This window comes from Giraffa tippelskirchi, chromosome 10 (assembly GCF_054371585.1).
Source record: "Giraffa tippelskirchi isolate mGirTip1 chromosome 10, T2T-mGirTip1v1.2.pri, whole genome shotgun sequence".
Lineage (NCBI taxonomy): Eukaryota > Metazoa > Chordata > Mammalia > Artiodactyla > Giraffidae > Giraffa > Giraffa tippelskirchi.
In genome coordinates, this window is record NC_137284.1 from 160,156,449 (window position 1) to 160,178,240 (window position 21,792).

Genomic DNA, 21,792 nt, shown 5'->3' on the forward strand with positions numbered 1-21,792 from the left:
AAAGCATCAATTCTTCAGCACTCAGCTTTCTTCACAGTCCAAATCTCACGTCCATACGTGACTACTGGAAAAACCATAGCCTTGACTAGACGGACTTTTGTTGGCAAAGTAATGTCTCTGCTTTTAAATATGCTATCTAGGTTGGTCATAACTTTCCTTCCAGGGAGTAAGTGTCTTTTAATTTCATGGCTGCAATAACCATCTGCAGTGATTTTGGAGCCCAGAAAAATAAAGTCTGATACTGTTTCCACTGTTTCCCCATCTATTTCCCATGAAGTAATGGGACCAGATACCATGATCTTAGTTTTCTGAATGTTGAGCTTTAAGCCAAATTTTTCACTCTCTTCTTTCATCAAGAGGCTTTTTAGTTCCTCTTCACTTTCTGCCATAAGGGTAGTGTCATCTGCATATCTGAGGTTATTGATATTTCTCCCGGCAATCTTGATTCCAGCTTGTGCTTCTTCCAGCCCAGTGTTTCTCATGATGTTGTACTCAGCATAAAAGTTAAATAAGCAGGGTGACAATATACAGCCTTGACATACTCCTTTTCCTATTTGGAACCAGTCTGTTGTTCCATGTCCAGTTCTAACTGTTGCTTCCTGAGCTGCATACAGGTTTCTCAACAGACAGGTCAGGTGGTCTGGTATTCCCATCTCTTTAAGAATTTTCCACAGTTTATTGTGATCCAGTGAAAGGCTTGGGCATAGTAAATAAAGCAGAAATAGATGTTTTTCTGTGTATATAGGTATGTGTGCATATAGGTATGCGTATATATAGGTATGTGTATATATTGGGCTTCCCCTGGCTCAGCTGGTAAAGAATCCGCCTACAATGCTGGAGACCTGGGTTCGATCCCTGGGTTGGGAAGATCCCCTGGCGAAGGGAATGGCTACCCATCCAGTATTCTGGCCTGGAGAATGCCATGGACTGCGTGGTCCACAGGGTCGCAAAGAGTCAGACACGACTGAGCGCCTTTCACTTATGTGTACATCACACGCATGGGGACGGCTGTGAGGGGGCAGGGAAGCCGACAGCACGCGGTGCTGCTGAGGAAGTGACGCAGTGGGAACTCGCTGACAGCGTCCTGTGAGGTTACGCACACTCACCACCAGACCCCCACTCCTAGACATCGACCCAAGAAAAGTGAAAACACGTGATCACTCAGAAACCAGCAGATGAATGTTTATAGGGGCTGTATCCCTAGTTGCCAAAAACTAAAATCAACCCAAATGCTCATTAAGCTGTGAATGGATTAACAAGGTGAGGCGCAGTCCCCAGATGGAATGTGTCTCAACAGTAAAAAAGGAACTCGGCTTGCATGTCACAAGACGGATGAATCTCAGCCACATCACACTTAGACCAGGCCCAAGAGGTCACACAGAGTGTGACTGCGTGTACAGGACATGCTAGAGTGAGCAGAGTTGCAGGGACAGAAAACAGCTGCATGGCTGCCAGGGGCTGCGGACAAGGGGGAGGAATTGGTTACAATGGACGGAAGGAGACATTTATGATGATGGGTCGTATGTCTTGATTTTGGTGCTGGTTTCGTGATTGTGTTTGTCAAAATGCATGGAACTGTACAATCAAAAAGGCACGTGTGTTTTTTTACCCCGATATACTTAACTTTATAAATACTCCAGGTATAGAAATATAAATTTAAAGGAATATTATTGCTTCAAACAGGAAATAAAGGGAATTCCAAAAAATAATGGTATGCCTGGCTAAATTCTAGTACACCCATACCCTGTATTATTTTGCAGCTGTTAATTATATTTGTAATATACAAACTTGAATTTCCTACCAATAATTAACTCTACAAATGCAATTTGAAGAGCAGAGCTAAATTTCTTCTAAGAGAATCGTAATCTAGACGAGTTAAAGAGCTAAGCGTGTCCAAATGTCCCCTGTCCCAGTCCTCTCTCCCTCACCTTTTTATTGATCTGAGCCATTGCTTGTTAAAACCCGAGAGGAAATAGAAGTACAGGGCATCCCAGAAAACAATTAATTTATCTCCCAATATAATCAACACAGGCTCAATAAAAAGAATCTGAAACCAAATGTTCAGATGAAGATTACATGCCTTTGTTTTCCATCAGTTTTTATGGTGTTGAAACAAGGATTTTTTTTTTAAAGCCTTGACTTTCAAAAGGTCACATGAGCACCGTTTCCCTAAATCTTTGTCTGGTCTCACAACAAGGCGAGTTTCCTTAATGCTGCCGCCCATCAGGTAAAAGCCAGGCTGAGGGGAAAGTTAAATAAAAAGCTATCTCAAATAGCATTTTTAAAAGGCAAACATCAACCTTGTAAGTATTAAAAGCACGTTCTGAAATCCGCTCTGATGACAGTTTAAGAAAGCTGCTTTTATGTGCGGGGAGCCCTGTGGTGCAAGGTCTTTTAAATGCGAGTGTTTACCTAAAGGACCGGCAAGGCCAGAAGCTGGCCTTGAAGAGGCGCCGTCAGGTGGCACCCGGGGAGCTCAGCCTGGAACTAATAAACTGTCCCGCACCTTTGTCTCGCCCAGAAAGACCCGGCCTGCGCTCTCACAAGAACGTACAAGCCTCTTTAAAGGACTTGGGTTTTCACTCTGCGTCTCTGTACTTGTTGATTTAGAGTTCCTGTGAGTGACAGTGTACATCACGGGGTTTTTTTCTAACTCTGTCATCTGTGCTACTGAGTGTACTTTGACTCAGATCAAAGTTGAAAGCTTCTAGAAAGATACACAAACCACAGTGTGACAAATAGCATGCTGTGTTTGACCCAGCAAACAATAAATTACTTTCATCAATCCCGGTAAAGAATCCCATGTTTTCAATGCTAATTCTGAGGTCTGAAATGACAGAACTTTACCACATTCTCAAAGAACGAAGAGCTTTAAATAATATGGAAAAGATATAAATAAAACTCACATACTACAAGTATTGAAATTTCCATTGTTCAGAGAACTGTGATTTCAATCTGCTCTTGTCTGAAATCCAGTCGTAAAGTTTAAACTAAGTAGCATAAGTTCCAATAAAACATGTTAATTTGCCTCTCTTTTCATTGTTGTTAGTTGCTCAGTTCCGTCTGATTCTTTGCGACCCCATGGACTGTAGCTCACCAGCCTCCTCTGTCCATGGGATTCTCCAGGCAAGAATACTGGAGTGAGTAGCCATGCCCTCCTCCAGGGGATCTTCCCGACCCAGAGACTAAACCTGTGTCTCCTGCATTGCAGGCGGATTCTTTACTAGCTGAGCCACCAGGGAAGCCCTCTCTTTTCACAGTTGAAAATAATTTGTAGTTGTATCTGTGGCCACTCAGACGGCATGGACTACACAAGCTTGCTCTCACCTTGTGGACTCACCAGGGCTGCTCTGATCAGGAATGGTCATCAAATAATATGGGAACAGGAACACCCCCTTAGCCACCTGTAACCACTACTCAGCAAAACCACCAACCACCACAAGCACAAGCTGCCTCCAGGCACTGGGGAAGTGCTCCACATTCCTTCCCTCAGTGATCCCTACAAAATTACCTCACAGTTTACACGTACCACTAACTTAATCTAACGCAGACATTATCACTCCCATTCACCGGGTGAGGAAACTAAGGCACAAGGAAGTTGACTGTGCTGCCCAAGACCACATATACCTCGTAAGTGACCGAGCCTGGACTTGAACCTAAGTCTTTTCACTTCTAAAACCCAGATCTTACTGCATTGCAGTTCAGTTCAGTTCAGTTCAGTCGCTCAGTCGTGTCCGACTCTTTGCGACCCCATGAATTGCAGCACACCAGGCCTCTCTGTCCATCACCAACTCCCGGAGTTTACCCAAACCCATGTCCATCGAGTCGGTGATGCCATCCAACCATCTCATCCTCTATCGTCCCCTTCTCCTCCCGCCCCCAATCCTACCCAGCATTAGGGTCTTTTCCAATGAGTCAACCCTTCGCATGAGGTGGCCAAAGTATTGGAGTTTCAGCTTCAACATCAGTCCTTCCAATGAACATCCAGGATTGATCTCTTTTAAGATGGATTGATTGGATCTCCTTGCAGTCCAAGGGACTCTCAAGAGTCTTCTCCAACACCACAGTTCAAAAGCATCAATTCTGCGGCGCTCAGCTTTCTTCACCGTCCAACTCTCAGTAACAACAGTTTATCCTAATAAATAGTTACCGTGCTGTGCTCAGTCGCTTGAGTCACGTCCAAGTCTTTGCGACTCCATGGACTGTAGCCCGCCAGGCTCCTCTGTCCATGGGATTCTCCAGACCATACTGGAGTGGGTTGCCATGCCCTCCTCCAGGGGATCTTCCTGACCCAGGGATCAAACCACCATCTCCTGTGTCTTCTGCACTGCAGGCAGATTCTTTTCCGCTGAGCCACCAGGGAAGCCCAATAAACAGTCTCTATAATGGTTTAAGAATTGATAATACATATCTTTTATTTCAGAATCCTTCCAGAATCAAAGAAAAAAGTCCTTCTTTTTTATCCCTAACTGAAGGTTTAAATTACATGGCTATTCCAGCTTGGAAAAGGATGAAGTCCACACTGGGTTGCTGGGTGCCTGCTGTGGGTAGGTTACTGAGCTGTGTGCTGGGAACACCACAATGAAGAAAATCAAGTAAAACAATTTACAGTTCCATGAGCCTTCTTGTTTTGATTTTTTTTAATGTAGTTTTCGATTCAGATGTTCTGCCAGAATCTAAAACCCAGTCAATTCAAACTGGAGCTAACATTTTAAATTTTGAATAATCCTTCTATCCCCTACAACCACCCAGGAAAATTAGGTGACACAATTTGGGTGACAATTGATAATCGCAGAACAAAAATACGGAAGTTGCAAACTGCAGAGAGAAAGCGGCTGGCCTGTTTCCGAGAGATCAGAAGCGACAAAACACGCGGGAAGCCCTGGGCCGTGGAAACGCCAGAAGTGACGGCAAGGAGCTGCTTTCACTCTTCCCTCACAAGCAAAGCAGACTCACCGGCCGTGCTTAGCGATGCTTCGTTTCTTGGCTGTCGGCCTCTTTTGTTAGAGTTATTATAGAAATTCCTACGGAAAAAAATAAGTCTCAATTATGAAGCTAAAGCTTTCTTCTTTTCCACATTGAAACCGTTTCTAATGAGTCGTGATGGTGTGAGGCCACGCAGGTAAACCTGGCTTCGTGCACTGAACTTTCTCTCCTGCACCTTCGCGCACCTGCTCCCCGAGCTCCAGGGTACCTGGACCCCCTCATGCCCGTCCTGTGGGTCCTGCGTGGCCACCTCCTGCCCACCCTCAGCCCTGACACTGCTCCATCCCTTCCTGAAAGCTCTCCTCACCCAGGCTCTCCTCTCTCCAGCTGAACTCCTGGGCAGGACCCCTGCTGGTCCAACTCCTCACAGCAAGGGGCCACCAGTCCTGCCCTGGCTCTGCACCTCCAGCCCTTCCCTTCCCACCCCGGCTGTCTGCAAGCCTGTCCCCTCTCCCCTCCTTCCACACCCAAGCCTGCTCTCCCGGGTCCTGGACACACACCTGCCCCAGCTGCTCACCTGTGTGCCTCCTTCCAGGACCTCGCTCTGCACATGCTGCTCAGATCTCTTCGTCTCTTCTGGTCCACTTTCCCTCAGGTCGTCTCTGATCTTGCATTCTCACCCCAAACCCGTGTCATCTCTACCCCCCCAGCTCCCCCGCCCTAGCCCACCCATCCTCCTCCGAGAGTGGACGGCAGCTCTTTTTATCTTAATGTCAGTTCTTCACGTGCATGTTTTTCTTCTCTTTCTAAATGATAATCTCCTTGAGGGCAGGACCCTGAACTGATTTCACTTCGATGTCGCTGGAGTTCTTTCATAGACTTTCATAGACTAGGCATTTCATAAATATTAGTTTAATGAATAGGCAATCAAACATGTATTTAGAGATAATGGCCATGTAAATTAGTTATGCTGACAACAGCACAGGAACAAACTTTATTTAAAATATACGATATGTGAAAATACTTCCAAACCAAGCCACTCAGAGGATTATCATATAATAGAACAACTTCAGAAAAAGAGAACTCACTTTTTATGTATTATCTTTTATTTAGGAGTTTCTTTTTGTATTTCTACTTACACAAAACTACCTCTTTTTCTGTTAAAGGAGTTTAAGCTTCATAAAAGTTCTCAACATGACATTTGTTCCAGCCTGGTGTTTAGTTCCTGTTTGACACTCACAACTGAGGCAGCTGGGGCCTTTCAGTATTCAACCTCATGCATTGCTGTGTACACAAAACGTGATGTCTTCTTACAAAATTCACACACCTGCTGTACTAAATATACTCCAAACTCACTTTCTTTATGATTCATTTTAAGGGCAATAAAGAGACAGTGACAGTTATTATAATAGGATTTAATATGAATGAAAAGTATAACCTATGTGTAAGACTGTTGCTACCTAAAGGCTCAGAACTAAGAAATTGAGTGCAGTTGGAAAAAAAAAAAAATCATGGATACTTCATATAGAAACTTCTAGAGGATTTCAGTAACAGTGAGAATAAATATGAATGACACGTATGACACTTTGAATTCTCACAAAACATTTACTTCCAAATTATCTTTGAGTCTGAAAACACCCAGGCAACTGCATAAAAGTAGTTCAATGGACTCATTCTAAATAATTTCTTCATTAATAAATTCTGGACCCATGAGCTAAGATTTCACTTAAAAAGTAGTAGTGATACGGTTCTTATGTGAAAACGAGTGAACTACCCTCAATGAAGCTGTCTTCCCAGACAATTTCACTTGCCCAGACAAAGCCCGTGGTGCGGTCCCGCCCAGGGGCCGTGGAGGGGGCGGGCGGGGGGACACAGTCACAGGCAGGGCTCCCCGCAGCCTGACCCACCCGGCCCTCGTGCACCCGCGCTCTCACAGACGCTCTGGGGCGCCACCCTCTGAGCCGGGCCCCACCCTGGGCCTGCTCTGGCCATTGCTGTGGAGAACACGCCTGGGCCGGCCTGAGATGAAATGCTCGTGGGGCACGACTGAGGGACCCCAGCTGCCCCAGATGCCCTGGGCAGCCAGCGGCCAAGGCCTCCAAGGCCCTCTGAATGAGAGCGCTTTTCGGTTCCTCCCTCAGCAAGCTGCCTGTTCATGCAAGAAGTCATCCCCGCTGAGGCCTCCAGCTAAGCCCAGCCAAAATCGCCAACCTGTGGAGTCACAGCTCAGATGAGTCTTACTGCTTGAAACCCTCTGCGTCTGGGGTGGAGAGGGGCTGTGATGGGACATTACTGTGACCACAGACAACGGACACAGCCTGGAATCACAGAGGGACCGAGTATACAAACAGATAACAGCCAGACCGTATGTGATAACAGAATGTTGACCCACAGTCTGGCAACAACCAGCCAAGAAGCCAGCCCGTAGTCCCTGCAGCCATCAGGCTGGGCAGTCAGGATTGATCCACACCAGCTTTTTTTGTGTGTTTGTTTCATCCCATCCTGTCAAGTCAGGGCAAAGCAGAAAAGCTAAGTGTGCCCCAAACCAGGCACATCAGATGTCCCACTTCTGTCATATTTAGCCCATCTCCAGCTTCCCTGTGCCCACAGCCTCCTGCAGGGCACACCTGAGCCCCCCCTTTTCACTCCTGCCCACCTTCGAGGTTCTGCTGGACACAAGTGCTGGTGGCCAACGCCCGCCTGATAGACAACCCTTAACCAACAGCATGTCTGCTTGGTCGGTCTTTCTTTGCTTCCACTACATGAGCGAGCAGAGAAGTGTAGACATCATCACCAGCTCTGACAGGAGCCAAATGGATGGGTCATAACGTAAATACATAGTGCCCGGTCAAAAAGCTGTATTTTCACATCCCTTCGCTTCAGTTTTGCCTTTTACAGCAGAGTCTTTCGTCGCAGATGACTCGAGACATTCCTCACCGTGTGCCCAGGGGCTTCTCTTAACCCTTCAACCCCGAAGCCTTTCTCCTCTGAAGCCCCTTCCCGTGATCATCCTTGTCAGTCTCCTCTAAAGTCACCACCTGGTCGAAATCCACCCGATCTTCAATCAGCGATGGCTTTTCCCGCGAGGCCACCACGCCATTCCCATCAGCTATAGTACGTCCTGACGCTCACACGATCTGTAATCTTAGCTTTGCAATCTCTTTGCCTCATGTTCTTAAAAGTGTGCAGTGTCCTCCCTCAGGCAGAGGTGGACGACGAAGCTGCGGCACAGCTGGCAGTGCAGCGTGGAAGGGGCATTTCTGTGGGGCTGATTCTGTAAGTGTTCTGGTGGATCAATTTTGATCATGAAGCTAGGACAGCAACAATTCACTGTTTTCATAATTTTCTTATATTTTAGAAAGATCTTTTGGAAACAAAAACAGCATGGTAAAAAATTTTATCTAAATACAACCCTCAATACTTTTTATTTTTCAAGTGTGATTCCCTTGATCACATATTCACTTTTACAGTCTGTCTCTTTGTATACATGCATTGGAGACATGGCTAAATGGTATTCACCAAATGTTCATGGTAACTACTCCTTGTGGTGGGGCCTTATGTGTGTCCACATATGTTTATACATGTGTGTATATGTTTACTTTCTTCTTTGTACGGTTATATATTATTAGTTTTTAAAAGGCTCTATGATTTTACAAAAACAGTGAAGTTTTTCTTTTCAAAAACCCAAAACTTGAAAATATACAAATAAATATTTATTCAATAACTTACCAACAATTTATGAAAGTAAAAAAAAAAATCACGGAAGAGTTTACAAATGTGTATATACCAAATAAATGGTAGGTACTAGAGAGCTAAGGGAGTAAGTAAAAAAATTCAGGGATCATATAAAGTAAAAGGTTAAAAAACTAAAAGAACAGATAATGAGCAAGGGAGAAAGAAAAATTACCCAATGAAAGGGAATGAAAGCAAGTAACCCAAGAAGAAGACAGTTATAGGGGAAAAAAACAAAACAAACAAAACATCTAGATTCACAATGCTGATTTTTACTTTGACATGTAAATAGCTTGCAGATATCACTCCCATACTCACAAGGAAAGAGCTGAAAAAAATCAACAACTTTTCTTAGGACGACCAGAAGATCAAGATCAGAGGGCAAACCATCACCCAAAAACCGAGCTGGCTCGCTGATCCCTGGAGTGTGGACCAGCTTAAGAGGGAAAAACCACTGGGGGGCCAGGTCTTTTGTGAGTTTTACCTCCAGGAGTTTCTCCGGTACTCATGGTGAATCTTGCAGGAAGACCCCCTTCCCCTGGTGTCCACGGCGATAGGAGGGAACACGCAAGGGGGGCGGCGTTTTGAAATACACACGGAGCTTTCTCTTCTTTGCTCAGAGACCTGGCCTCATGGGAAACTTTGCTGCTGGAGCCAGTGACCTGGGGAGAGGACAATGGGCGAGCTGAACCCCTGCGAGTCTTCGTGTCTCATACAAGGGAGGGGAGGGAGGCTGACGGCTCTTGTAGAGCTCACAGCCATGGACACTGGCCCATTAAAAAGTGAGGATTTATCCTAGGATTATAGAATGCTTCTCCTCTCCAAAACCCAGCCACCCCATCAGCAGGGCTCCAGGATAATCAGAGGGGATTATGACTAAGAGAGATGAGACAGAGCATCTATCGAAGAGAGAGATTCAAGGGAAATCCAACGATAGTAGAGGAAAGAAGAACGAAGACCACAGCAGAAATGGAAGCACTGATACCTCCAGCTACAGCAAGGATTAAACACAGCACAACTCCTCACCAGATAAACGAAAAACATTACACTAAAGGTCTATTTACCTCACTTCCTAGTACCCAAAGCATATGCCTGGCTCCCATCAAAAATAACAAGACATACAAAAGGCATTTTAAAAATTGCTGTCTGGGACGTCCCTGGTGGTGCAGTAGATGGGGATCCACCTGCCAATGCAGAGGACATGGGTTCAATCCCTGGTCTAGGGAGATCCCACATGCCACGGACACCACAGCTACTGAAGCCCGCACATCCTGGAGCCTGTGCTCCACAACAAGAGGAGCCACTGCAGTAAGAAGCCCACGCGCCAAAGCGAGGAGGAGCCCCTGCTCGCCACAACTAGAGAGAGAGGGGCCCACACACAGCAGCCAAGACCCAGGGAGGCCAGAGGAGCCACTGCACCAAGAAGCCCACGCGCCAAAGCGGGGAGGAGCCGCTGCTCGCCCACACACAGCAGCCGAGACCCAGGGAGGCCAGAAACTCAATAAATAAACCTGATGTCTGAAAAGGCAAAGCAAGCATGAGAACCGGACTCCTATACGGCAGAGATTTTGAAATTATCAAATGGGTCTTTTTTAAAACAATGATAAATATGATGACGGCTTTAGTGGAAAAATATAAACAACATGCAAGAACAGACAGGTAATTTAAGCAGAGATGGAAATTCTAAGAGTCAAAAGGAAACCCTAGAAATTAAAACTACTGTAAAGAACTGAGTGCCTTTGATGGTTCATCAGGAGACTGTGGCACATGGCCAAGGAAAGACTCAGTGAGCCTGAAGACACATCAGTAAAAACTTCCCAAACAGAAGTGCAAAGAGAAAAAAGAATGAAAAAGAAAGAAGATCCAATAACTGTGGGAGAATTCCCAAAGATTTAACATTTGTGTAATTAGACTATCGGAAGGAGAAAGAAAGAGGGGGGAAAATGAAATATTGGAAATAATAATGGATAAGAATTTCCAAAATTAATAGTAGATACCAAACCACAGATTCAGGAAGCTCAGCAACATCAAGCAAGATAAATACCAAAAATTGTATACCTGGCATATCACATACAAATTACAGAAAACCAAAGAAAAAGAAGAAATCTTGAAAGTCAGAGAAAAAAAAAAAATTAACCTTACCTATAGAGGAATAAGGATAATATTTACATCAGATTTCCCCTCTGAAATCATGCAAGCAAGAAAAAAGTGGAGTAAAATATTTAAAGCTTTGGGAAAAAAAAACCCACTAACCTAGAATTCTGTATCTAGTGAAATTATCCTTCCAAAGTGAAGGGGACACTAACAATGAATGATCTGAAAAGGAAATAAAACAATTCCATTTTCAACTGCATCAAAAAGAATAACATATTTAGGAATAAATTTATGCAAGGAGGTGTAAGGCTTTTACACTGAAAACTACAAAATCTTGCTGAAAGAAATTAAAGAAAACCTTAATAAATGGAAAGAAATCTTGTGTTCTTGGATTGGAAGGCTTAATACTGTTAAAATGACAGTACTACCAAATGTGGTACAGAGATTCATTGCAATGAACCCCCTATCAAAATCCCAATGGTGTTTTTGCGGAAATGGAAAAATAAATTCTAAAATTTATATGGAAGTTCAAGGAACCCAAAATAGCTAAAACAACCTTGAAACAGAAGAGTAAAATTGTAGCCTCCTATGGCTCAACTTCAAAACTTACTACAAAATAACAATAATCAAAACAACTGGCACCAGAATAAGGACAGACACAGAGACCATGTAACAGGATTGAGATTCCAGGTATAAACATCTGCGGTTAATTGATTTTTAACAAAGAGGCCAAGACCATTCAATGGGGAAAGGGTAGTGTCTTCCCAAAAAATGGTGCTGGGAAAAATAGACACCTACATGCAAAAGAATGAATTGTACCTTTGCCTTACACCGTATGCAAACATTAACTCAAAACAGATTGAAGAACTAAGTGTAAGAGCTAAAACTACAAAACTCTCTGAAGAGAACATAAGGGAAAATCTTCATGACATTGGATTTAGTGATGATTTCTTAGATATGACACCAAGAGCACAATCAACAAAAGAAAACACAGATGAATGGGACTATTAAACGATGAAATGTCTGCATATAAAAGAAGATGCATGAAGGGAGTGAAAAGACAAACCACAAAATGGGAGAAAATATTTGCAAATCACATATATGATAAAAGTTTCATTTCCAGACTATACAAAGATCTCCTAAAATTAAAAAAAAAAAACAAGCATACAAGCCAATTTAAAAATGAACAAGTGACTTGAATAAACATTTCTTCAAAGACAATATACAAATGGTCACCATGCACATGAAAAGCTGCTCAATGTCACTAGTTATTAGGGAAATACAAATTAAAATCACAGTGAGATACCACCTCACAACTGTTAGGATGGCTGTAACATTTTTAAGTTCAAAATAGCAAGTGTTGGAGATAATACAGAGAAACTGAACTTGTACATTACTGATAATGTAAAATGGTACAGCTGCTATCTGAAACAGTGTGGTGGTCACATACCATATGACTCAGCAATTTCACTCCTGGTATGTACACAGAAGAATTGAAAATAGATATTGAACAAATGCAAGTACATGTGTGTCCACAGTAGTGCTACTGACATTAGCCAAAACGTGGGAACAGCCCAAGCGTCTAAGAATGATGAATGGATACACAAATTGTGGCATATACATACAGTAGAATATTACTCAGCCATAAAAAAGAATGAAGTATGGACACATACTACAATATGGATGAACCTCAAAAACATTATGCTAACTTAAAAAGATCAGACACAAAAAGTCATATAGTGTATGATTCTATGTATATGAAATATCCAGAATAAGTAAATCCATAGAGTTAGAATGCAGACTGGTGGTTGCTAGGGGCTGGGGGAGGAGGGAATGGTATGGGATTTTATTTTCACCATGGAGTTATCGGAATGTTTTGGAACTAAATGGAGGTGGTAGTTGCACATTTTGAAGATGTTAAATGCCACTGAATTGTTCACTGTAAAACGGTTAACTTTATGCTATGTGAATTTCACGTAAATAAATCGTTTTTAAAATAATGAAGAAATATAGACCTTTTCAGACCAAAAAAACTGAAGGAATTTGCTTCCAGGAGAATTGTCTTGCAAGAAATTCCTAAAGTTCTTCAGAAAGAAGGAAAATGACATGGGTCAGAAATTCAAATATACTTTAAAAAAAAGTATATTTGAATAAGAAAGATGGTTAGAGAAGGAACAGATGAAGGCAAAACAAAATTTTTCATTTTTTCATGTTCTTCATTGATCTAATAGAGCTATTGTTTGTTCAATATAATCAATAGAGCAATATATTGGGTGATTTATAGCTTACAGATAAGTGAAGTGGATGACAGCAATGTTATAAGGGATGGGAGAGAGTGGAGGGTCTACTCCTATCCATGAAGCAACATAATGTTATTTGCAATCAGATTTAGATTAGTTGCAAATATATACAGTAAACTTAGGGCAACCACTAAAATAATTTTTAAAGCAGTATAATTGATATACTAAGAAAGGAGGGAAAATGAAACAATATAAAATGTTCAAGTAAAATCACAAAAGGCAGAAAAAAGAAGGAAGGACCAAAAAGAAACAAAGAACAAATGCAGAAAAAATAGAAAACATATATAGCAATAAACATTAATCCAACCATAAAAGCATCACTGTATAAGTGAATGGTCTAAATACATTAAAACACAGAGACTAACAAAGTAGGTTAAACTACAACAGTCAACTACATGTTGTTTAAAAGAAGCCCACTTTATATAAAGACAGTGCTGGATTAACAGTGAAGGGACAGAGAGAGATGCACCATGCCAGCAATGACCAAAAGAACGCTGGAGAAGCTATACTGATTTCAAACAAAGCCAACCTAAGGAGAGGATAATTATCAAAGATAAAGACAGGCATTTCATAATCACAAATGGGTCAATTCTACATGAAGACATAACTATTTTTAATGTGTATGTACCTAACAACAGGTCAAAATATATGAGAAACACACTTACAGATCTGCAAGAAGAAATAGATGAATCCACTACTGTAAGTGGAAACTTCAACAGCCTCCCATCAGTAACTGGCAGATCCAGCCTGTAGGAAATCATTAAGGACACAGTCAAGCTGACCAGCACCATCAATCAACCAAATTTAACTGACATTTAAAGAACAGTTCATTCAACAACAGCACAACGTACATTCTTCCCAAGTTCATATGGAATATTCATCAAGATAAACCACATTGTGAAACTAAACTACTAGTTATCAATAACTGAAACAGTTTGAAAATGCTGAAATATTTGGGGAATCAATTACAGATTTCTACATAAGACATGAATCAAAGAAAAAAGTCTTGAGATTTTTAAAAATACTTTAAATAAATATGAAAATGTAATTTATTGAAGATCGTAGGATGCAGAAAAAGCAGTGCTTAAAGAAAAATTTATAGTATTGAACACGTTAGAAAATAAGAAAACTCTAAAATGAAGAATCTCGGCTTCTGCATTAGGAATCTAGAGCAAGAAGAGCAATATAAACTGAAAGCAAACAGAAGAAAATAAATAATAAAAATTAGTGCAGAAACCAATGAAATTGAAAACAGGAAAACAATAGAGAAAAATCAACAAAATCAAAGCTGGTACTTTTAAAAGATCAATAAAATTTATAAACCTCTAATCAAGAAAAAAAGAAAAGACAGAAATTGCTAATCAGAAATTCAAATGGGATTATCAGTGGATTGCTACTGACCCACTGGACATATAAAAACAGTAAAGGGATATTCTGAACAACTTCCACACCCACAAATTTGATAACGTAAATGAAATAGACCAATTTCTTAAAAGATACAATCTAACAGAACTTTTAAAAAGAAAATGATAATCTGAACAGCCTATATTTAATAATAATATAGGTGCTAAAAAAATTAAGCAGCAGGTCAACAGTGTTTCACTACTAGACTTTTAAGAAAGAAATCACACAAATTTTCTACAATCTCACCCAGAAAAACAGAAGCACTACCCTGATACCTGCACCAAATAAAGGTATTATAAGAAAGGAAGACTACAAACCAATATCCCTGATGAAAACAGATACCAGTTTCTCAACAAATTATTAGCAAATAGAACCCAACAATGCATGAAAAGAATTACATACCAAGTGAAATTTAACCCAGTAATGCAAAGCTGGTTCAACATTCAAAAATCAATTAATGTAATCCATCACATCAACAGGCTAAAGAAGAAAAATCATATGATCCTATCAATAGATGCAGATAAAGCATATGACAAAATTCAACACCTTCTCCTCAGATCGTCCCCAGAACATCCAGTTCATGCTGCTGAAATTCCAGGATATTAATAACGCCAGTGTAAGCAGAGAGGGTAGGGGGTCCCCAGAGAAAGGGAACCAGACACGGCTTTCTAGACATAAAAGAAGCCATTTTTGGTCTAAGCCATTTTGAGATCGAAGCCTGGCCCCAGCGCTTGCCCTTGAACAGGTCTCAGTCATTAACGACATTAAAGGAAATGAAGAAATGCAGAATCAAAGAAGAAGCGATCAAGAAAGAACAGGTCACCGACAAAACAGCGTCCGAGTTCCCCCTAAAGGGGTGGAGGCGACAACTGGAAACACCCACTGAGCTCCGCGGGAATGAAGGCCCCCCTCCCCACCCAGGTACAGGACAGAAGGATGATGTTGCACCTTAAGACCAAGGCTTCGATAAACTAAAGCTTGGACTCTGTTGACCTTCACCCCAATGCAATGCTGAATTCTCCTCTGCTCAGGCCCCTTCGTGAATGTGCATGTGAAGTGAAAGTCGCTCAGTCGTGTCTGCTCTTTGCAACCCCATGGACTATACAGTCCATGGAATTCTCCAGGCCAGAACACTGGAGTGGGTAGCCTTTCTCTTCTCCAAGGAATCTTCCTAACCCAGGAATCGAACCCAGGTCTCCCTCATTGCAGGCGGATTCTTTACCAGCCGAGCCACCAGGGAAGCCCAATTCATGAATGTACATGTACCTTAGCTTAAAACTTCCCCAACTTTGCTGTTCGGGGAGGCGCTGCCTTGAGAAAGATCCCCAGGGTTCTCCTCACTTGCCGCAAGTAACCACGCCTTCCTTCTCCTGCTCTTTGGCTTGGTTGTGTCTTTTGGCTCAACATCCACCAAAAAGTGAACCTGGTTTTCAGGTGACTTGAGTGCTTATATAAAGGGCATTGGACAATACTGCAGAGAACGTATTCAGGGGGATTTCAGAGGATGCAAACACAGTCTACATAAGGCAATTTTTAAGCCCATCTTTAAATACACAAAGACAGACACTAGAAGCATAACAAACTATGAATCACTGACAGCAGGTTTCTGGGAGTGAGGTAGGTGGGTTACATGTTACTGAGCCTTTCCCATTCGTGAATGTAACCTTTTGAAGATGAAGACAAGACTCTCTCTGAAGGAGAGGTGAGACGGGGTCCTCATAACATCTTCAATTATCAACCACATCAGTTATTGTTTTTGTCAAGAATTACAAAGTAACAATTGCAAGACTAAATTTTTAAGCAAATGCCTGCAGAAAAGTATTCTATGTCACTAAGAAGAAAGACCCATTTCCTTAGGATAGAAAACATGCAGATAGTAAAACAGTCCTGAAAGCTGAAACACTTGGACGGAGTGAAGGAATTTTTTAAAATGGGAATTTTCCTTAGATGTTGAAGTTTTAAAAGAACAAATACCTTAAAATTGATATAAAGATTAGCAGGCACTGTACTAAGCAGTTCACATATGGATGCTGTTTTAGCCTTATCCATACAAGCATGGGATTCTCTAGGCAAGAATACTGGAGTGTGTTGTCACACCCTCTTCTAAAGGATCTTAACGACCCAGGGATCGAACCCACGTCACTTCCATCTCCTGCATTGGAAGGCGGGTTCTTCACCACTAGAGCCACCTGGGAAGCTCCGTTTTAACCTCACCAGAGCCCTAAAGTGGCAACAGTATACCTATTTATCATCCGAATTCTTCCCGTTACAAGTAACAGAAAACCAGACCTCAACTGCCTCAAGCTTAAAGGGAAGTTATTCACTCAACTTAACTGGAAAGACTCAGAGTTGGGATAAAGCCCCTTCAGGACTTAAACTACCTCACCAAGGCTTGGACTCTGCCCAAATCTATGCCACTTCCTGTGTAATCTCCTTCTGAGGTTCAAAACGGCCTCCAACAGCTTCAGGCTCTCACCTTGTGAGGAGACAGCCAGCACAGCTGCAGCTTCAGGTCTCCCCTTGTTCCTGCGCTCAGCAGGAAGAATAAAGGAATTTTCCCATAGCTCCCACAAGCAGACAGAGTCCATCTGATCAGACCTGCTCCGTACTATGCTCATGCCAATTGTAAGTCACTGGGGCCAGGACACTGAGACTTTCTGCTGAGCTGAGGCTGGTCGCATGCTCCATCCCAGGGCACCTGATGGAGAAGGCCTCATGGTCACTGAGGGGAGAAGTAAGAAATGCCCCCTTTATGTACAGAACCCAAAAGTAAGGCCTACCTGACTGATCCCAAAGCTCTGGACTCTCTCCTCTGTGCTGGAGGGACCCTCCCCGTCACACAACAAAAGGTTCTCTGACCAGGGACCCTGCCTTGTCTCCTGCCCCATCACCAATCGGAACGTCAATCAAGGTTACAGTGTTTGTTGGAAAAGCTTCCAATAGTATGTGAAGGTTAATAAAATTCATTTCATTATGAATTTAATTTTGCTTTACCAAAAAATTTAGCTTGTTTTTAGTCAGTTTCTGCAAGCTTCCAAACAAGAGTGGCCACCTTACAAAATTTAATTCCACTAGGGGAAAAAATCCTCAATGAAGCTTCTAATTATCTTGTTTCATCAATATAATACCACTCATTCCCATGTTACATCACTAACGTGGCCTTCAACAATCAACGATCTATTTCCAACCAACTTGGTAAATTCTTTACACCTCACGTTCAGAGGAGTGGAGGAAAAAAAGGACCATTTGCATTTTGTATGTTGTCTCTGTACTTTCAGCTGAACTTCATTTGAATAAAAGTTGAAATAGTACAACTGACTGTGTCTCAACAAGATTCTGTTGGTCTCCGGGTTGGGCCAGAGTGAGGCGTTAAGTACGGGATCCAAGCTTACCTCTAACAACTAAAAAGCCAAAGAAATGTACGCAACAGTGGTTTTCGGACGCTGGACAACGGGCAGTGCGTGATGTGATGCTTACAGAAGGGAAACCGGGGGGGGGGGCCCAGGCAAGTCCAAGCCATGACCGAGGCAGGGCGGCGGCCCGGGGCAGGCGGGCTCCAGGAACCGCGCGCGGCGTGTGGGGAGAGAGCCGCGGGCCGAGCGCCCCGGGCCCGGCCGCACGCCGGCCCGCCCCGCGCGCCGCGCCCCCGAACGAGGGCCAGGCGAGCGGGCACGCACGGCGCGGCCCTGCGCGGCGCGCGGCCGGCGAGCGTGCGCGGAAAGAAAGCCCCGCCCAGTCTGGCAGGGCCGACGAGCATGCGCCGTGCGGCTGCAAGCGGGGCGGGACCGGCGAGCATGCGCAGTGTGGCAGAGCCGCGGCGGGCCTCCGGAAAGCGGCTCTCAGCCGGGGGCGGCTCGGGGCTGGTGAGCATGCGCGCTGGTACTAGCCTGGCGCGGCGGCGGTTGCTAGGCAACGGCGAGCCGAGTCTGTGGAGGGCGCCGGCCGCGGTGGGCGTGCGGCGGGCGGGGTCGATTGCGCCGCAGGTGTGGTCTCTGGTGGGTTAGGGGGTAGGGGAGGGGGCGCCCTACGGGCGAAAGCGGTCGGCGCTGTCCTGGGGACCGCAGGACAGCCCACCTGCTCCGCGGCCATCCCTTGGGAGGACCTGAAGGGTCAGTGCTTGAGAACCGTAACCTGTCCGTTACTTCGCGGGTACAGTTGATCCTGGCACTCAGTGTGAACTGCTGAGTCCTCCCGTGTGCTGTGCGCGGATGTCCTTCAATAAGTAACGTGCTACAGCGCCGTACCCTCCCCGGAGGAGGACGGGCACGCCTGGGGCTCGAGCGTCCTGGGCTCTTGGTCAAACCACGGGCACCCAGGGACCGGAGGACTTCACATCTGTCTCGGTGCTTCTGGCCAACCTAGGTGCAGTCTCATCAAAAACGTCAAACAAGGGACTCCTGAGTTATAAAACGTAATAAGACAGTGTCCAACTGTCGTTTAAAAATTGTGTTTCTCTTGTATGCCTGTGTTTTTAACTAGCGTATTTATAAATTAGCTTAAAGTCACTTAGACAAAGTGGTAACTAATTACTTTGGCACCACAGTAGTGTTTTTTGGTTTCCAAGCCCTACATCTTAACTAATTGTTAACAATGGAATTTACAAAGAAAGAATATTCCTATTAATTTTAGCTCTAAATACTGGCTAAGGATTAACTTTCTAACCCTACCATTGCCACAGACTAATTATATAATTTTGGAGGAGTCAGTAATCTCTGCATATATTTTGTCGTTTTAAAATGAAGTTAGCGTGTGTGCGCGCGCGCGCACATGCGAACTCAGTTGTGTCCGACTCTCTGCGACCCAAAATGAAGTTGGACTATACCTCAAAAAAATGAAGTTGGAATAAATACTTGAAAATAGTTTCTAATGCTGAAATTTAATGACACTATAGGACTTACAAGGGGCACCGTTTTTAAAAGCTCTTATCCTGATGTTAATCACAACGGCTTACACGAGATAAAACTGTCAACTGCAGATGGTTAGCTGTGATTATTAAACAATTTTTAGGATGATGTAAGCTATACTCTGCCAGGTTGTGGGCGTTTTGAAAGTAGAAGATTCTGGTAGTGATCTTTCAGCATTTTAAATGTCTTCTGCCATTTCTCCAGCCTAGACTGTTGTGATGAAACATTGGATGGAAACTTCCTTCATGCTTCTCTTGATGCCAGAATTGAAGGGGAATGAGGTTGCCGTGGAAACGATCACCTCACTTCTAGGGGATCTTGGCAGCAGCTAAGCCCTGACTTTTCTCATTCTACATTTCTCGTTTGACACTCTCTCTTTAGGAAGTTCATTCTGTGGGACTAACCGGATGTAGGTGTCCATCCTGAGACACACATTAGGGATTACTTCCTTTCTCATCACAATCAGGCCCTCAGTACTGCTCCCTAGATGACTTCAACAAGGTACTGTCTCTCCCCACCCCAATATATTTTGGTGTCTTGTCTTCTCAGATGGTAAAGAGTCATAAGATATACCCTCGTCTAAAAACTGACAGGGTCAATTCCAAATTCTTCCTCCAGCTTTGAAGGGAATTGAGCTGTGTTATTTCATCCTGACAGTAGTCCTGCACAGAGAGTGTTGTGTGTGTGTCTTGAGATGGGAAAGCAAACTCAGATATGCTACATATTTTGCAAACAGAGCAAGATTGGAACCTGGCTCACGTTCTGTAGTCTGTGCTCTCCGCAGGGGGAAGGAAGTCAAAGAGCATTCCTCCTCCATCCCAGGGCATCCACTTTTCCCTTCTCTGAAACGTAAACCTCTGCTGAGTTCTGTAGCGCCTTTGCTCTTCCTGTGCTGTGGGGCAGCATGTTCATCGCCCACTCTCTGTCCTTCTAAAATCCCAGGTTTAGTATTACCTCTTTAAGAGGCTTCCCCTATGGCTCAGATGGTAAAGATTCTGCTTGCAATGCAGGAGGCCCAGGTTCGGTCCCTGGTTCAGGAAGAGCCCCTGGAGAAGGAAATGGCAACCCACTTGAGTATTCTAGCCTGGGAAATCCCATGATCAGAGGAGCCTGGCGGGCTACAGTCCATGGGTTTGCAAAAAGTCATAGCAACTAACACTTTGACTTTTCAAGAAGTATTTCACTTACATTTTCTGATCTTTTAGTCTGAAATTTTGTTGTATTCACACATGATATCATTATATTTAGCAATGGATTGTTCTCGTTCACATTAATATGTTTCCCCCAACTCACTGGAGAACTGCTTAAGGACAGGGCTTGATCAAGATACAACTGGCGGAGCATGGGCTGTGGGTGTAGGCGTTCCTGTCACTTCACCATCAGTTAGACCCTCAATTTATCTCTTCCCCGTAAACTTCATCAGATATTTTATGCACACTCTAACTTTGACTTTCTGTTGACTTTTTTACAGTAGAAGAATTAAAGGATTGGGATATGAAATGATGATATAATTTGATATAGCCAAGCAAAGCTTCTCTTGAATCAGCATGTTAAGAAATAAGGTACACAATCTTATTTAAAACATAGACGTTGTTTTACTCATGAATATGTTTTAATTCAGTTATTTGATGGTATAAAAATAGTTTGCAAACCTTGCATCAGTGAGGCACTGCCAGCTGTAGTGCTTGGTGCAAGCATTTCTTAGCAGCAGAGCAATTTTATTTTGTATAAGTTTTCACCAAGGAAACATGCGCTTAAATGCAAGGTTCTCTGTCGTGTAACAGAAACAAGCTCTGCCTAATCTAATTACAGTGAAACAATGTGCTCGGGCATGCACAGCTTTTATAGGTCAGCATGTATTTATTCTTATTATGATTAAGGCCTTAGTAATTAAGTGAAAAGATGTTGCTGTGTCACTAACATAAATTATGAGACTGGGCTTTGGTCCCCCAGCTTCGGTAGCGATAGGTGCAGCATTCTTTACTACTGGATCTGGCCTGGTACGCCAGCAAGGTTGAGTATTAAAGTGTAAGCTTGCTTGTAAATGAGCCATTAGATAATGTAACTATAAGGCTTTTTCCCCTACTTTTTAGGGTCATTCCTCTAAACAGGATAACTTAGCAGTCACTGCAGTGGCTTTACAAGATCACATTGTACATGATCTTCAACTTCAAAATCTTTCAATAGCAGATTATTCTAAGACAAAGGAACAACAGACAGAGAACAGATCCAAATCTCTCAAAAGAAATGCAAAAGCAATAATAGATACTGGACTTAAAAAACCCACACAAGGAGGCCCTAAAGTGGAAGATCCAGAAAAAGAATATGTTCTTGATCCAAAACCACCACCATTAACTTTAGGTAAGCTGATCTCATCATTCTTATTTTGACTTACTAGAGCTAAAGAGTCTAGTTGAGATGAATAGTATCAT

General features: G+C 43.2%; 1 protein-coding gene and 1 long non-coding RNA gene across 52 annotated transcripts in view; one reads left to right on the forward strand and one right to left on the reverse strand.

Moving 5' to 3' along the window:
- Positions 1–5,833: 5,833 nt before the first annotated feature.
- LOC145524041 (uncharacterized) lies at positions 5,834–18,104 on the reverse strand. Of its 2 annotated transcripts, XR_014067091.1 has the most exons (5): positions 17,849–18,104; positions 16,933–17,178; positions 13,718–13,799; positions 9,143–9,320; positions 5,834–8,290 (listed from the first exon to the last, which is right to left on the reverse strand). It is a non-coding gene; the product is annotated as an uncharacterized LOC145524041 (long non-coding RNA). The 2 variants fall into 2 exon arrangements; XR_014067090.1 differs by lacking the exon at positions 5,834–8,290 and having other exon boundaries at positions 8,909–9,320.
- The window catches only part of RNF32 (ring finger protein 32), a 34,025-nt gene continuing 30,209 nt past the window's right edge, over positions 17,977–21,792 (forward strand). For 6 of the 50 annotated variants that reach the window (XM_081535411.1, XM_081535437.1, XM_081535429.1 and 3 more), the window contains exons 1-3: positions 18,364–18,439; positions 20,832–20,922; positions 21,454–21,721. In XM_081535411.1, coding sequence (XP_081391537.1) covers positions 20,908–20,922; positions 21,454–21,721 — 283 coding nt within the window. In that variant the 5' untranslated portion in view covers positions 18,364–18,439; positions 20,832–20,907. Of the gene's footprint in view, positions 18,320–18,363; positions 18,566–18,611; positions 18,868–19,741; positions 19,862–20,831; positions 20,923–21,453; positions 21,722–21,792 lie in introns of those variants that run through there. The other 44 variants (XM_081535412.1, XM_081535438.1, XM_081535430.1 and 41 more) reach the window with 20 other exon arrangements.